Genomic DNA, 14,016 nt, shown 5'->3' on the forward strand with positions numbered 1-14,016 from the left:
GTCCCCAACATACTGCACATTCCCGTGTGAACTTTCACAGTCGACATCCGACCGAGAGTTTGTCAGGATTTGATTTAGTGTATTTATCCGTTCTGCTCGTCATGTTCGGGTGACTCATTCATCAGTGGGTGTCCTGGACCTTCATCTCCTTCCAGAATTTTTCTTTTTATTAAGACTTTTCCCATTTTCTCATCCTATCTCCGGTTTCCTCTCCAGCCTTCATCTAAATTGAATATTCAAAGTGCGCATCACAAAAAAAAAAAAAAAATCAGAAATTACAAACATGTTTCCTTTCCCAAATGCAAAACTCAACTTTCTTTATTGCTACATTCTTTAGAGGCAAGAATGTGTGTGTGTGTGTGTGTGTGTGACGTATCAACACCTTTGGCAATGTCGAAAAGTCATGGTTTTTGTGTGTGCGTGCTAAAGCATGTGCTACCTCTGGTTGGCTCACGCTGATTTTTCCAAATTCTGGGTTATACTTCATCATATATTCCTTGATATATGTATATGTATATATATATATATATATATATATATGTGTGTGTGTGTGTGTATAGTAATATACAGTAAAAAAGTTCAGAAAGTGTATACACAGGAACATGGAGTTTGTTTTATGAAGGAACAGGGATTTATCAGAATGAATCATGATATGAATATAAATATGAAATATTTACATTCATATTTACTGTGTATAGTTTGATATAAATATATAGTGATATCATCAAATTACTAAGTGATGCAGTTGAGTGTCTGTAACTCAGTCAAACGGTTGAAGCATTGTTAAAACCCTGGACCAGTGCAGTCAACTGAGCATCTGGTTTCCTGAAGAGCCTTTCAACAAAAGATTAAATCTCTGTCAGCTGGCCTCGGGGTTTTTTTCTTTTTTTTCCCCCAGGAACCCTGACCTTGTGTCTGTAAGACAGAGTTTCTCTGCAGGAATTAATAAAAATATCACATTAGTGCTCTTCTCAGTGAGCTTTTGATACTCAGTGAGTCTAATGCAAGAGGGTGACTCATACCAGAGCACAGCTGCTAGAACTGGTCATTCTCACAGATCACCGTTCTACAGCATGAAAAGGTCTAAGACACAAATAGGAAAATGTTGTTAGGTCATTTAGGTCTAAACTCTCCTTCAGTGTTGTTTTCATCTATGACACCAGGTCACATTCTGCTGCTTGGTCTGGTCTAAGGACTGAAGTCCAGTTCTTCAACTAAAAAGACAAAGATGTCTGAACAGGTTTTACCTTTGACTTGAATTAACCCCAGTTGTTATGGAATTCCTAACCCTGTGTTTCTCACTCTCTGCAGGACTTTGACGACTTCATCTTTGCATTCTTTGCCATCGAGATGGTGATCAAGATGGTGGCGCTGGGCATCTTTGGTAAGAAGTGTTACCTTGGCGACACGTGGAATCGCCTGGACTTCTTCATAGTGCTGGCCGGGTGAGTACCCTGCACAATTACACACACAGAAACAGTCGCACAAACACACAGGGGGCCCAGCAAAAAGGAATTAAACACACACACACACACAACAGCAGTCAGTGAGAGTGAGAGTCTCTGTAAGTACAGAGAGACAATAAGTCTAATACATTTCAGGCTTGTACATGTAACTGTGACAGTGGTTTTTGTACAGGCTACAGGGGGCGCTATCAACTACATTGAGCTACGGACAGCTTTGAAGGCCTATACTGTATGTCCAGCTGCAGTGAGATCAGAGTTTCTCACTTGTTTGATTTTGAAGGAGGAATTGTCGTGAACACACAAAGTTATTGTATGAAGCTGCTTTTGTGCTGACATTTCCAGCACACCACGCCACCTGCTGTTTTTAATGCCGTCCTTCTGCCAGTGCTTCTGTTGTCAATCAGTGAGAACAGGGAACGGGGACTTTTACCTGTGTGTGTGTGTGTGTGTGTGTGCGTGTGCTATTTGTTTCACACACCTGTGGAGCTGATCCTATAGCTACACATGCTTTCTATAAATGTCCCACTCTCTAACTTTTTTTTCTGCCTATATTATTTAATGTCAGTGATCTAGTAACAGATCAGTCATTGGTCTGTTAGGTTTCGCTTTACTTGTACCTGAATTTATGTCATTTCTTACAAACATTTTCTTGCTTTTTAGAGAATGAAAAATTAAACAAACGCTGTGAAAAAAATATGAAAAAAAAATTGATCAGGGTGGTTTTGTTTAAAACATTTATTTGACATAATATATTTTATAAAGCTCGTAAATTTGAAAGCAAAATTTGACAGAAGTTGAATTACAACTTCTGTCTTTTTTTGGGTTTTATGGACAAATGTCTTTCCGTTCATCTGTGTTTTCTAACGTCACTACACTGGACTCACATGGAACTTGATTTTCTTGGCCGTCAGTCTGCACCCATACAGACATTATGGTCTTCCATGTTCAACCAGCAGCTGCAGTTCCCCTGTCACTCTCTACTTTGTAGTGACTGTGGAATAATGTCACCTACGTCGAAAAGAAAAGAAACCATCAATCATAGACGTACAGAGGTGTGGTGTGTGTTCCTGAGTGTGCCAACAACATTGTAGCGTAACGAGAACATGGCAGTTGGAATTAAATCCACGTCTGCTCGGCCTCTGCCCACATGAACATACAGCCTGTGTGCGTAGGTGTGATCATGCATGCAGCACATTTCATGGGTCACGCCACATCACCCAACATTTCCCCACAAATTAAAAACCTTAGAGAAATAGAGCCCTCCTCCCAACCCAACCCCTCGGCCATGTGGAGACGGAGGTAACCATGGAAACGTCTGGTTGTCCAGATTTGAATTTTGTTCTGGAAACAGTTGTTGTGTCTGTGGATGATGACTCTGAAGAACCGTTTGTTTGTTTTGGAGAAATTTGAAGCCAAGCAGATTTCACAGCAGCAGCAGGTTTTTCTTTCTCATCATGTCTCCCTGATAATAACAAATTGTGGGAGGAAGACTGACAGATGGAGCTGCCAAACAGGTGGAGAGTGGGAGTGGAGGAGGCAGGATCTGTCCTTGGGAGTTCAGAAGAAGGAAACCAGACTTCTCTGTCTTCCTTAAGACATTTTATCTCCTATTCAAGTGGCGTTGTTTTGCTTTGGTCATTAGGGTATAAGGAAGAATTCCCGCTCTTTCCTTGTTAGTGCTCACTATTCTCACACTATTTGTTGGTTGTTAGTTTGAGTGTAAGTAAAGATGGAAGAGGAATTAAGGACCAATCAGGACGTACTTTAGTTTCCATAGATTTTCTAAACTAGTAATACACCGTTACCAGACGCTGGTGACATACTGATCTGCCACATGGGGCAGTCAACTATCAAGCTAATGACACATTGTTTGGATGGACAATTTGAATCCTTTAATATTGTATCTTTTATCCCCAAACTGAGATAAATATCTGACTTTTACAGATTACAAAATGTGCATCAAATACCTGAAGGCTCTTCAAGGACTCATATTCCTGGAATCACCTGAATGCCTCTTTATTGACTGGAACGCAGTAACACTGTGTTCTTACAGTCATAGTCAAGTGTGAGAAAATATAATGTCTATACTGAAGGACCGCGACTAAATGACCGCCTGAAGCCTTCAGTCATGTGAAGTCATGACTCAGGCTCCCATCTCTAACTAACTCAACTTCATAGTCTTTAATCCACAGAAGTGTTGGTTAAAGTGAGACATACAACTTCACCCTTGAGTTCTCCTCTAAACATACTCTTTAGAGCAGACTTCTGGACCAAAAAATGGCAGACGATATTAAGAATTAATAAAAAGGCTCTGACTGTTCACTTGGCTCAGTAAATTGAGATCCAATTTAAAGCTCAGCGGTGGATTGACTGACTTGTTAGGAAAGTGTTTTCATTTATTTATGTATTTATTTATTTATCGATTGCTGTGGTGGAGCTGCGGTCGATGGCTGAGGGAGGGTTTTCCACAGAAGCAGACGAGGAATCCTATCCTTCACACACATCGATCTGTCTCTAAACTCTCTTTCTGACTCCCTCGGAGACTGGATTACTCCCAAAGAGATAGGATAATTGTAGGGGGTCGATTCCTGCATTGTGTGATCAAGTTTGATGTCCTGGACAAACGTCTATCACATACTCTGGTCTCAGCTTTGTCTCCTCACTTATCCCTGCTCAAATGAAGTTGAATCTACATATTTATTTTAGTTTATTTTATTTCTGTGGTCCAGAGAAGACAACCTGAGTCAGGACACAGTCAAGGATACGTCTTCATCAACAACAGTGGCTGATTAATAACCTGTCCACTCCCTCTCTTTGACTCAGCAGACCGCCGAGCCTGTGACTGTGTTTGTGTTCTCCTGTCCTGCTCCTCCTTATTCCCTGTGTTCTTCTTCATTACCAAACTTATCTCTCCACAGCGAGTGGCTCGTCCTGCAGGCCACAGGTAATGAGTCAGTGGAAAAGGCCACTGGGATGTATGATACACTAACAATGGGTGGAAGAAAAAAGAGTCTACAGGGCAGTGTGAGAATTAGTTAGCATTTAGACATTCACGGTTACTACAACTAGCATCGCACAGTGGCAAAATATTTGAAACAGCGAAAGTGAAACGTCTGGAAGTGTCCTTTCTATGTTAAGTATATTTTGTTAACCACTCTTTAACCACTTTTTGTACCTGACATATTAAACGATTACAACCTTTGTTAATTGTGAATGTAAAGATACTAACAAAAATACTGAAAAGATGAGACGAATAGGTTTAGAATAGCAATTTATAATTATCCCAAATATAGAGTCATCTAAGAAGTAGTTCAAATGGACATTAAACAAAAATAGCATTTACACTTTTAAAAATAGCCACATTGAGAGGGGAAGAAAATATTTTTTATTTAAGAACACGTTTAAAAACAATTAAAAACGGAGCCTAAACACTGAAAAAGCTAACCACGTAGCTTTGGTTTTAAGTTGATATTTAAACTCACACAGCTTTGAAATTATTGTATTAAAGCACAGCAGATTATATACAGTATGTGACAGTCTGAAAGTGTAACTAGTCATGTGTTCATTAATTCTGCTGACATTACTGCAGGCATATTTTTCTGTAAACAAGCGTTGTATATTTTTGTTCACTCACATGCAGCAGCGCTGCAGGATACTCACAAACCAGCTTTGATGTTTAAAATCAATGGAATTCCCCTTTAAAAAAGATTGATTGCAAATGGCCAAGGTATCAGCAGGGAATTAGTTTGTTCTTAAATCACTGACAGAAAATCCCCCGGGGCCCGGCACTTTCTCCCAGAAGAGTTTTTTTTTTTTCCCCAGTTTGATTAGGTTTGACCTGAGGACACGAGGATGGAACTGGATTCATGTGTAGAAAGAAAATCAACATAGGAATTTTCAAGCACAAAGATTTCTAAAGACGGAAAATAATGAGTTCCTGTCAGAAATAAAAGCTCCAACCATCACTTGTATTACAGTTAGAAAATATTAAATACTGACTTCGGTTTTTATTTGGTTCATGCAAACTGAGAAACTTTTGCCAGTCAGATGCTAGCAGTCAGTGAGAGAAGACACTTTATTAATCTTCATAGACATTAATGATGTAGTTCTGACTGCATTTTACATGTGGGTCCTGAAACATTTGTTTTAAGACTGGAGGTTACATTTCACCACAATATTTGACTATTGCAAGAGGAAGACAAATACTCGCTGATTAACCGCGATGGCAGAAAATGATTTGGTTAATATTTGGATTAGATAAGCTGCAGAGTGAGTGGATGAAGTACTGTAAAATGTAGCTGATGAAATCATTTCACTCTGTTTCCTGAACACTGGGGCCACGGGGATCGACTCTGCCTCTGGGTGTAGTGACTGGTCTAATATGTATGCAAATTTTGAATAAGTTCAGCTTAATTAATCTTTCATATGTTTCTAGCTCAGTCCCAATTCACAGTGTTTACCTCCTTTGACTTACAGTAGCTCCACGCCTTGAATTTTACACACTTGAAGCTAGTTAACAACTCGTCCTCTCTGGTGCATTGATTCAATATTATAACATGGTTTTGTGCCTGTGAAAATTGAAAGGAACCTTTAGATTTGCAGCCACTGTTTAACTTACTTTTTCCTGTTTTTGAGGTTGTCTTTGAGAGCTAATGCTAAGCTAATACAATAGCATTTAGCCACTTGAAGGTGGTGAAGGTATTTAATTCATGCTGTAAAACAGTTAACCTTAAACCTGCAAAATTATTTAAAACATTTCCCTAAATGTTCTAACATTCCCATGCTTACATTTGTAGTATTTTTTTATTATTATTCTTGTCAACTTGTCTTGGTTTTGACTTTATGTCCAAGGTTTGTTATTCCCACCAATTCATTCCAGAAATATAAGTAAGAAAAAAACACCAAGCATAACTATACCAGTTGCCAACATTTAATATGTAATGTAGCCTACAGCTAACTCAGCTGTATGCTTTAGCAGCAGATGCTGGGATACAGATGAAAGAAGAAAAAAAAAAGAATAACAACTGAACTGAGCCCGAGGTTAAATGAGGACTGTGTGGGTAAAGGGTTGGACTCCGTTGTGCCACGTTCTTCCACTGACCTGTGAAGTTTTTATCAACAGTCTTTCTGGGTGGCATCAGGTCTACAGTATGTCTGGGTACAAGGTGTTCTCGACTACTGTTGCCTTGTCTTTCAGAGGCTGGCATGCGTGTAGAACCATTTATCATGTGCCATTCAGCGCCTTTGTTAACAGGACGAGCTAAGACGCTGGCTGTCCAGCTGACTGCGGCTGTGTGTTTCTGTAGTTCTGTGCAGGTTGTGTCTCTTTGAGTGCTTTTTATTCCGTGACTCATATGAATCTCATTACATTCTTGGGTGACTCTGTCCTTGTAAGGCTCTTTCCAAATCAGACCGTTCGCTTGTGTGACATCCTGAGTGTGTATGACAAGATGTTAAAACCTGTTTGTCATCCCCCGTCGGCCCCGTCCTCCGCTGCAGCTCTGCTTCCAGAGAGGATTTCAGTTTGGGAATTCTCCTCACGCAAACTTCCCCTGAGGTTGGGCCTCCCCCAGTTCCTCCTGCTTCTCATTTTTTCGTCCTCCTCCTCCTTCGTCTCCCTGTATCAGCATCATCATCATTCGTTCGGACTCTGACGAAAACAGCGCATAACTTCCTGTCCTTTTTATGTATTTTTTTTCCCACTCGGCTGTGTTTCTTTTTTTTTTTTGTTCATTCCAGATGAGGCGCAATGGGTCAGTTTTCATGCAGCACACCAAAAACTTCATCTGGCTCTCATCAAGGGCAGCAAGTGTTTTTGCATTGACTTTTTTTTTCAACAGACATGATTCATTATCTGAGCTTTTAAGGTTGTTTATGTGACTTTGTCAGAAGAAAGAAATTGACCCTAATATTTGTATTATAACGCTGCAGGGAATTTACAGCATGTCTATGGCTCTTCAAAATGATATGCCCATGGATGTCCCTAAAATATCTTCATTAATGTCTTATGGGGACAGTACATGTGTAAATTCAACAAGGTGTTTTAAAGCTCAAGACGTGACCCCTCCTCCTGTGACAAATCCAAAATAAGACCATCAGCTAAAGTAAAGTAGAGCAAGGGTCTAAACGAGGGGTCACCAACGTGGCACCTGGTAGCCCCTGTGTACTACCTAAGGGTAAAGGTATGTTCTGAAAATAAAGTTTTATTTTCAGTGTCTACTATTGTATGTCACAGAACTTATTATTATTACAGTGTTCATGAAGTCTGCGTCAAACCAGTAGCTCTTGATAATACTAAGTGCCCTTGACGTAGCTCTCAGTTTCAAAAAGGTTGGTGACCCCTGCTGTAAACCAACGACCCATGATGGGTTTCTTACGTCAGTGGGAAACAGTCAAGGCATCCACAACACTCAGGTTTGATGAGATGTCATAGATAGATAATCACAATCAAAATTACACCAAACAGTGTAGAAGATTCTGGACTTAAAAAAAGAAGAACCAAGAGTGGAGAGCATCTGTTAGCTAATTGAGGTGGACAGTGTGAAGGCCGTGTGGACCACTCTCCAGATCAGAGGCCAGATCTGCAGTCTTCTTGAAATGGATGGATGGTTTTTCTGCTGGTTTTAGTCCTTTTCCTACAGGACTCCTCATCATAGGAAGTCCCAGCTTCTGATGTGACATGAAGTGACAGACTGGTTTCTAGGAACTGAACTGATGGTGTTGGCAGCCCCTGCTGCTGTTGGAGGCTGGCTGTGTATGAGCTGCTACCTTCCCAACGGGACCTCTAGGTCTGGGTCCGGTCTGTGAAGTTGTTTGTGAGTGTGTGTGTGTTTGTAGTTGTGTTCCATCACAGCTTTGCTTGGGGTTAGTGCTAACAGAAAGGGCCTGTGCTGTTGGGACACCCTACGGTTTAAAAGGGGAATACACATGTTGGCAGAACCCTAAAGGAGTTTTTGCACTCAGAGTGACACACACACACACACACACACACACTCACACTCACAAACACACAATCGTGCTGTGTCCTACACGTGTTGTAAATTTGTCCGACAGACAGACTTGGAGTCAGTGCGAGGAGGGAATTCCTTCAACTGCACGCCCCTGCACATGTGCTCAGCATCTGCTTCACACACACAAAAACACACACAGAGTAAAAGAGTGAGTGTGTGTTGACAGATGATGATAAACACAGATCAAAAAGTTAAAAAAAAAAATCAGATCATTTTTTTTCTCTTTCATATTAAACATTCCGCAGTCTCACTCTGTCCTCAGAGCACCGTCTTCTAACAGTGTCTAAAGCTGGGACTGAGCTGAAGGACAGGCTGTTCTAAAAATGTGTGTGTGATTGTGTGTTCTATATGTCTTTGTGTGTGAGTGCATGCTGTCTCAAGGTTACAAGATGGACTGATCTGATGCTGTTTCTTTATACACTGACGACACCACATGGAGTGATTCAGCCAGTCCTGACAATCCCACAGACAGACACACAGTTTCATAGACAGATACAGCAGACACTGAGACACTGTGTGAACACTATGGCACTAAAGAAAGTGCATATAAACGTATTCACTGGCCACTTCTTAGGCCACACCTGTAGTTACAACTGATATAGGCATTAAAAACAGGCAAAAGGAAGGGGCCACTTGTGTTATTTAACAGAATGCAACTACACGTAAAAATGTTTTTCAACTGGAAAGACATATACACATCTCTTTAGTTCAGATCTCCCTGCACAGCTTTTATAAAACTTACAATACAAATGAAGCACGGCGCTACAAAGCATTTATTTGTTGGCTGAGTTTAAACTTTTGTTCTGAAAAATATTGTTCTTTTATCTGTTCACCCTTCTTTATAGCTGAATGATTATTTACCTACTGGCCTGTGTACTTTGGTTTTGTCGACCACACAAAGCGCTTTACACTTTTGCCATCTACTTGGGGTCGACCTCATAGCCAGGAATCGAACCCACAACTCCACTACCTAATGTCCCGCAGCCTCTCTCTTTCATGTCATTATAGGTCAATGTCTCCAAGGAATGTTTTCGGGATCTTGTCAAATCTTCAGCACGATCCATTTAGGCAGCTCGGCGCAAACGGGGTCAAAACCGGTACTAGCAAGATGTAGCTAATGATGTGGCAAATGAAAGCTTGTGTATGTTGGCATTTGGAGTCCATTTAGCCGTGGAATGAAAGCATCTCCTTTGCCAATATAGCGACTGCAGCCATTTCTAAAGGCAAAGAATGTAAATGTGATTCAGGACATTAGCAGATTAATTACCGCTAAGCTACTAGGAGGAAGAGAGCATGTTAAACACACAACGTCTAATTACCTACGATGCATATTTGTATGTGTTTCAAATCCCAGCTGACCTCACTGCGCTGCAGTGTGGGCCGTTTCATCATTGTTCTGATCTCCTCCTCATACTCTCCTTCCGTTTGTTGCAGGATGCTGGAATACTCCCTCAACCTGCAGAACGTCAGCTTTTCGGCAGTGAGGACAGTTCGCGTGCTGAGACCACTAAGAGCCATCAACCGTGTGCCAAGTGAGTGCAGACCTGCTGGCCCCAGACTCAGAATCTGAGAACACATTGTCCTCTAATATCACATCATCATAACACTGTTGGCCGGCCATCCTTTTGATGTCAAACTCAAGCCAGACTGTTTTCATCTTTAAGGTTGGAAATAGATGTTGGGGCCTCGGTGAGGGGCTTAGTGCGGGGTGAACTAAGAGTTGACCTCGGAAATTTATTTTGTGACATTACAAAGCTGTTTTTTCAAACAATAACTTCAAGGAATCATCTGATAGTGGGACAAATGTTAACGCTGACTTGCAAAATGAACTGGTGTGACTGCTGGTTTGGATGTCCAAGAATGTGGGTTTCACAGTTGAGGTTTGGTCCGTAGTTCTAAAGCCCAAGTATCGACAGAATGGATCAGTGTGAATTGAGCCTAGCGGTCACTGAGACCTTGTGTTTGTGGAGGATATGTTAAGAAAACCTGTGGAATATTTTATCACATTTGGCACAAACATTTATTGCATCTGGCACAAACCGTTTGGCCGTCAAGGTTGTTGTGACCGAACAAAATCTGTTTTTGTTTTGGGAGTGAAGGCGTGGCTGCATCTTAGCCGGAACAGTCAGTTGTTTAGCCAACAAAGAGTCAGTACATGCCGATGTGTTCCTGGGCACCGCTCTAAATAGGAAGTTGCTTCTGATGGCTGTGTCGACAACGTGTGACTGGGAAAAAATAATTGGGTATAATTTGAAGTGGTGAGTAGTAGTAAAGTCCATTGAGTTTCCATCAAAGCTGCAAATATTCTGAATTATTACAGAAGAATTATCCTTCAGATAATCCAGTTTGGCTCTCAGTTGAGTTTGTGAAGCTGAAGGTCGAACATCATTAGGATTTTACGAAACATCTTTTCTTCTTTCTGGATATCAGATTTCCCCAAAAACACAAGATTAAAATGTCCACATTATGAGGATTTTCTGTTTTTATTGTTTGTTTGTTTTGAGGCATTTCTAAAAGCAGCCCATGTGAATATTTTTGTTTGTAAGATGAAAATGTTTGGCATTGGTAACATTTGTTTTGGGAGTTCTCCGATGAAGGACTCCAAAAGTAAATTAAAGTTTTATTATAATTAAGGCAGTCCCCAGTGGTGACCAATGGTACTGTATCTTGCAACTAATTGTCTTAAATTTGGCTTTAAAAATCTATAAATAATTATTTGAAATGTTCATGTACCATCTGTGGTTCAGGTTTGATCTAATGCTGTTCTGGTTGAGTTTTAGGAAGTCATCCTTGAGTTACAGGAGAAGATGCACAAATGTGTGGGTTATTGTGTGTTGTTGGAGCTGTGTGTTCCCTGAATCCAGTTTATCCCTAAGGCTCTGGACCTTTATGACACAAAACAAAACAGAAAGTGGTGTCAGATGCTCCAGTGTGACACAAAGTCCCTGATCTGTCTGTACAAGCTGTTCTGACTGATGATCTGAGATTTGATTTTGTCAGGTTGCAAAATGTCACACCATGAATGACTGCCGCAGGTGACAGGAAACTCACAGTTTGATCATTGATGTCAGAGCTACTTTTGAGCTCTAACGTCACATTTTAATGACTTTTTCAGATGTGAAAGGTGTCTAAAGCAATCACAGACCTGTTCTGAAGCATTTGTTCAAAATTTAAATCTGGTGCAACTAGAACCAGGACGTTTTAGTAAGTCATTGGTGTGGAACCCAAAGGTTCACTTCCTGGGATCGAATCCCGGTTAGGGCGGTTGGCGCCTTCCAGTGGACTCACCACCCACAGGAAGGTTGACGGGGGGCACTGGTACGGTGCAGTGTGATTTGGGTGGTAGTCATGGAGACTGCTGCCCCCGCGACCCGGTGATGGACAAGAGGATGAAAATGGATGGATGGATTTACACCTTAGAAAAGTTCCGTAGGAGCAAACAGATGTTCTTGCCTGATCTCAAAAAGGACTACAGTTTGATCCCGTTTGATGTGAATCATGCAGAGTTAAGGTTAAGGTTCACTGAATGTGAGTGTAAACGGTTGTTTGTCTCCATATCTGACCTTCTAACCTCAGTAATGTCCAAAGTGTTAGAAGATGAGCTGATGGGAGTCTAGTAGAAACCTTCAAAACAAAGGAAAACACAGTTGAGGTTTGACAATCATTATTTAAAGTTTGGATTTTCATGGAATGATGGTAGACATTGATTTTATGACAGAAAAATGAAAGGAATTTTTTTTATCACATTTTTGCAAACTCATATAGTCATGCTTATGGTAGAAATGTCCAGCTCTTCAAGTTGTCAGAAATGAACCCGCCTGAGTATTTTGCTCCTTGGAGGGAGGACCCCAATACGTGTGAAAAAATATCACTGTCTTATCCAAAACAAAGAGCTAAATTAATTTGTTGAACCGGATGCTGTGCACTCCTTCCTGTTCATCCAAACAGTTCTTCATTGTCCCCAAGGACTTTTTTTGGGAAAAACAAACTCCCATTTCCTCATTATTCAGTTCCTGGTGCCTGATGCTGGTATAAACTAAACAGAAGAAGGTGACTTTCACTGCTCTGTCAAAGAGCTCGTGAACACGCAGGTGCAATGGAACTCCCACGCTGCACAAAACATAGAGAATAACAGGTCAGGAAGAAGCTGATCCACACACTGCTGCCTCGCTGCATCACACACACACACATACACACACACATACACACTCACACACACACACACACACATGTGTGTGTGTGTTTAAGATAACTGAGATACATCTGCATTCTCTGCAGGCCTTTGAACCTCAACCTCCTGAAAACTACCATAAATCCCTTCACTGTTACAGCCTCCATTTGTCTCCAGTAGAGGCTAATTGGAATAAATTGAATACCTCACATGAGCATTAATGTTTTGTTGAATCATAAACATCAGCCGTAAACATTACTGTGCTCACCCAGAGTCCACTCTGTGCACTCACTCTGCACTGATCCCACCTACCTGCAACTCTCACACTTAAATACAGACCCTTATTATGTCATTAGCTGAGCAACTGCTCAGGGGAGACTGAGCAACAGTCCCCAGGATGTGCATGCATGTCTGTCGTATGTGTGTGTGTGTGTGTGTGTGTGTGTTGCTGTGATTAGTCCCTGTGGAGTGGTCTACCAGTGGTTAGGGCTGTAATAAACATTTAGAGAGGGGCGGGGCCAAGTCACACACACTGTCATTTGCTCGCCCTCATCCTATGGCTTATTGGGAAACGAAGTGTGTAGTGTGTAAATGATTTGCCATGTCACTGGCCCTGTAGTTTTGTCGCAGAGTGACACTGTTTTCACCAGTTGTCCTTATAGGTGCACACTGCTAATAAAGTGTAGCACAGACCATTAGGGTCTTCATGACATGACATCGTGGCTCTGGGACTATAGTGATCTAATCATATACTGAATTAATTTCAATGCTTTTGTCAAGTGTTGTGATGAGTGTTCACAGTGGGAGCTAAGGAAGGAGCTGCAGATTTTTGGAGGGTTAAAGAAGTTCATAGATGCTAAAGGGAAACTAAAGATGCTGAGGGAGATACAGATTTTTAGGACAGGAATTACAGAGTTCCTCGAGCTGCAGATTTTGAATGTGGTATAGATGGTAGTCTGTTGAGAGAAAAAAAAGAGATGCTGTTAGAGTAAAAGATTTAGGGGCAAAAATGCAAAAAAGTGAAACAGGCTGAGGGGCAGTGCGCCAAGATCAGTAAGCATTCATCTTCCTGTTAGACACAAACTTAGAGGTTCTCCTAAACAAGTAGAATAGTGTTCCCTGGACAGATCTGTTAGCCTCTCTACAAGAACCCTAACGACATATATTAGCCTCTGATCAAGGGTCTTAGAGCTACTACTTAGGACTTATCACTTCATTCTATTGGCCTTGTGTTTTGGCAAACGCTAACAGAAAATCCATCATGTCTTTTAAAAACTTAGCTTGCATTTACCTTGTATGTATTCCTGTTGCCAAGGTCAGCAGCTGAAGTGCATGCAATCCAAGACCTTGGCATTCAAGTCGTCACGGT

At 41.1% G+C, this 14,016-nt stretch overlaps 1 protein-coding gene across 1 annotated transcript in view; it reads left to right on the plus strand.

The window, feature by feature from the left end:
* The window catches only part of cacna1g (calcium channel, voltage-dependent, T type, alpha 1G subunit), a 193,960-nt gene that overhangs the window by 96,310 nt on the left and 83,634 nt on the right, over positions 1 to 14,016 (plus strand). Inside the window, exons 5-6 of the mRNA XM_025057946.1 lie at positions 1,312 to 1,445; positions 9,911 to 10,008. Coding sequence (XP_024913714.1) covers positions 1,312 to 1,445; positions 9,911 to 10,008 — 232 coding nt within the window. The remainder of the gene's footprint in view (positions 1 to 1,311; positions 1,446 to 9,910; positions 10,009 to 14,016) is intronic.

This window comes from Cynoglossus semilaevis, chromosome 8 (genome assembly GCF_000523025.1).
Source record: "Cynoglossus semilaevis isolate Cse_v1.0 chromosome 8, Cse_v1.0, whole genome shotgun sequence".
Taxonomy (NCBI): Eukaryota; Metazoa; Chordata; class Actinopteri; order Pleuronectiformes; family Cynoglossidae; genus Cynoglossus; species Cynoglossus semilaevis.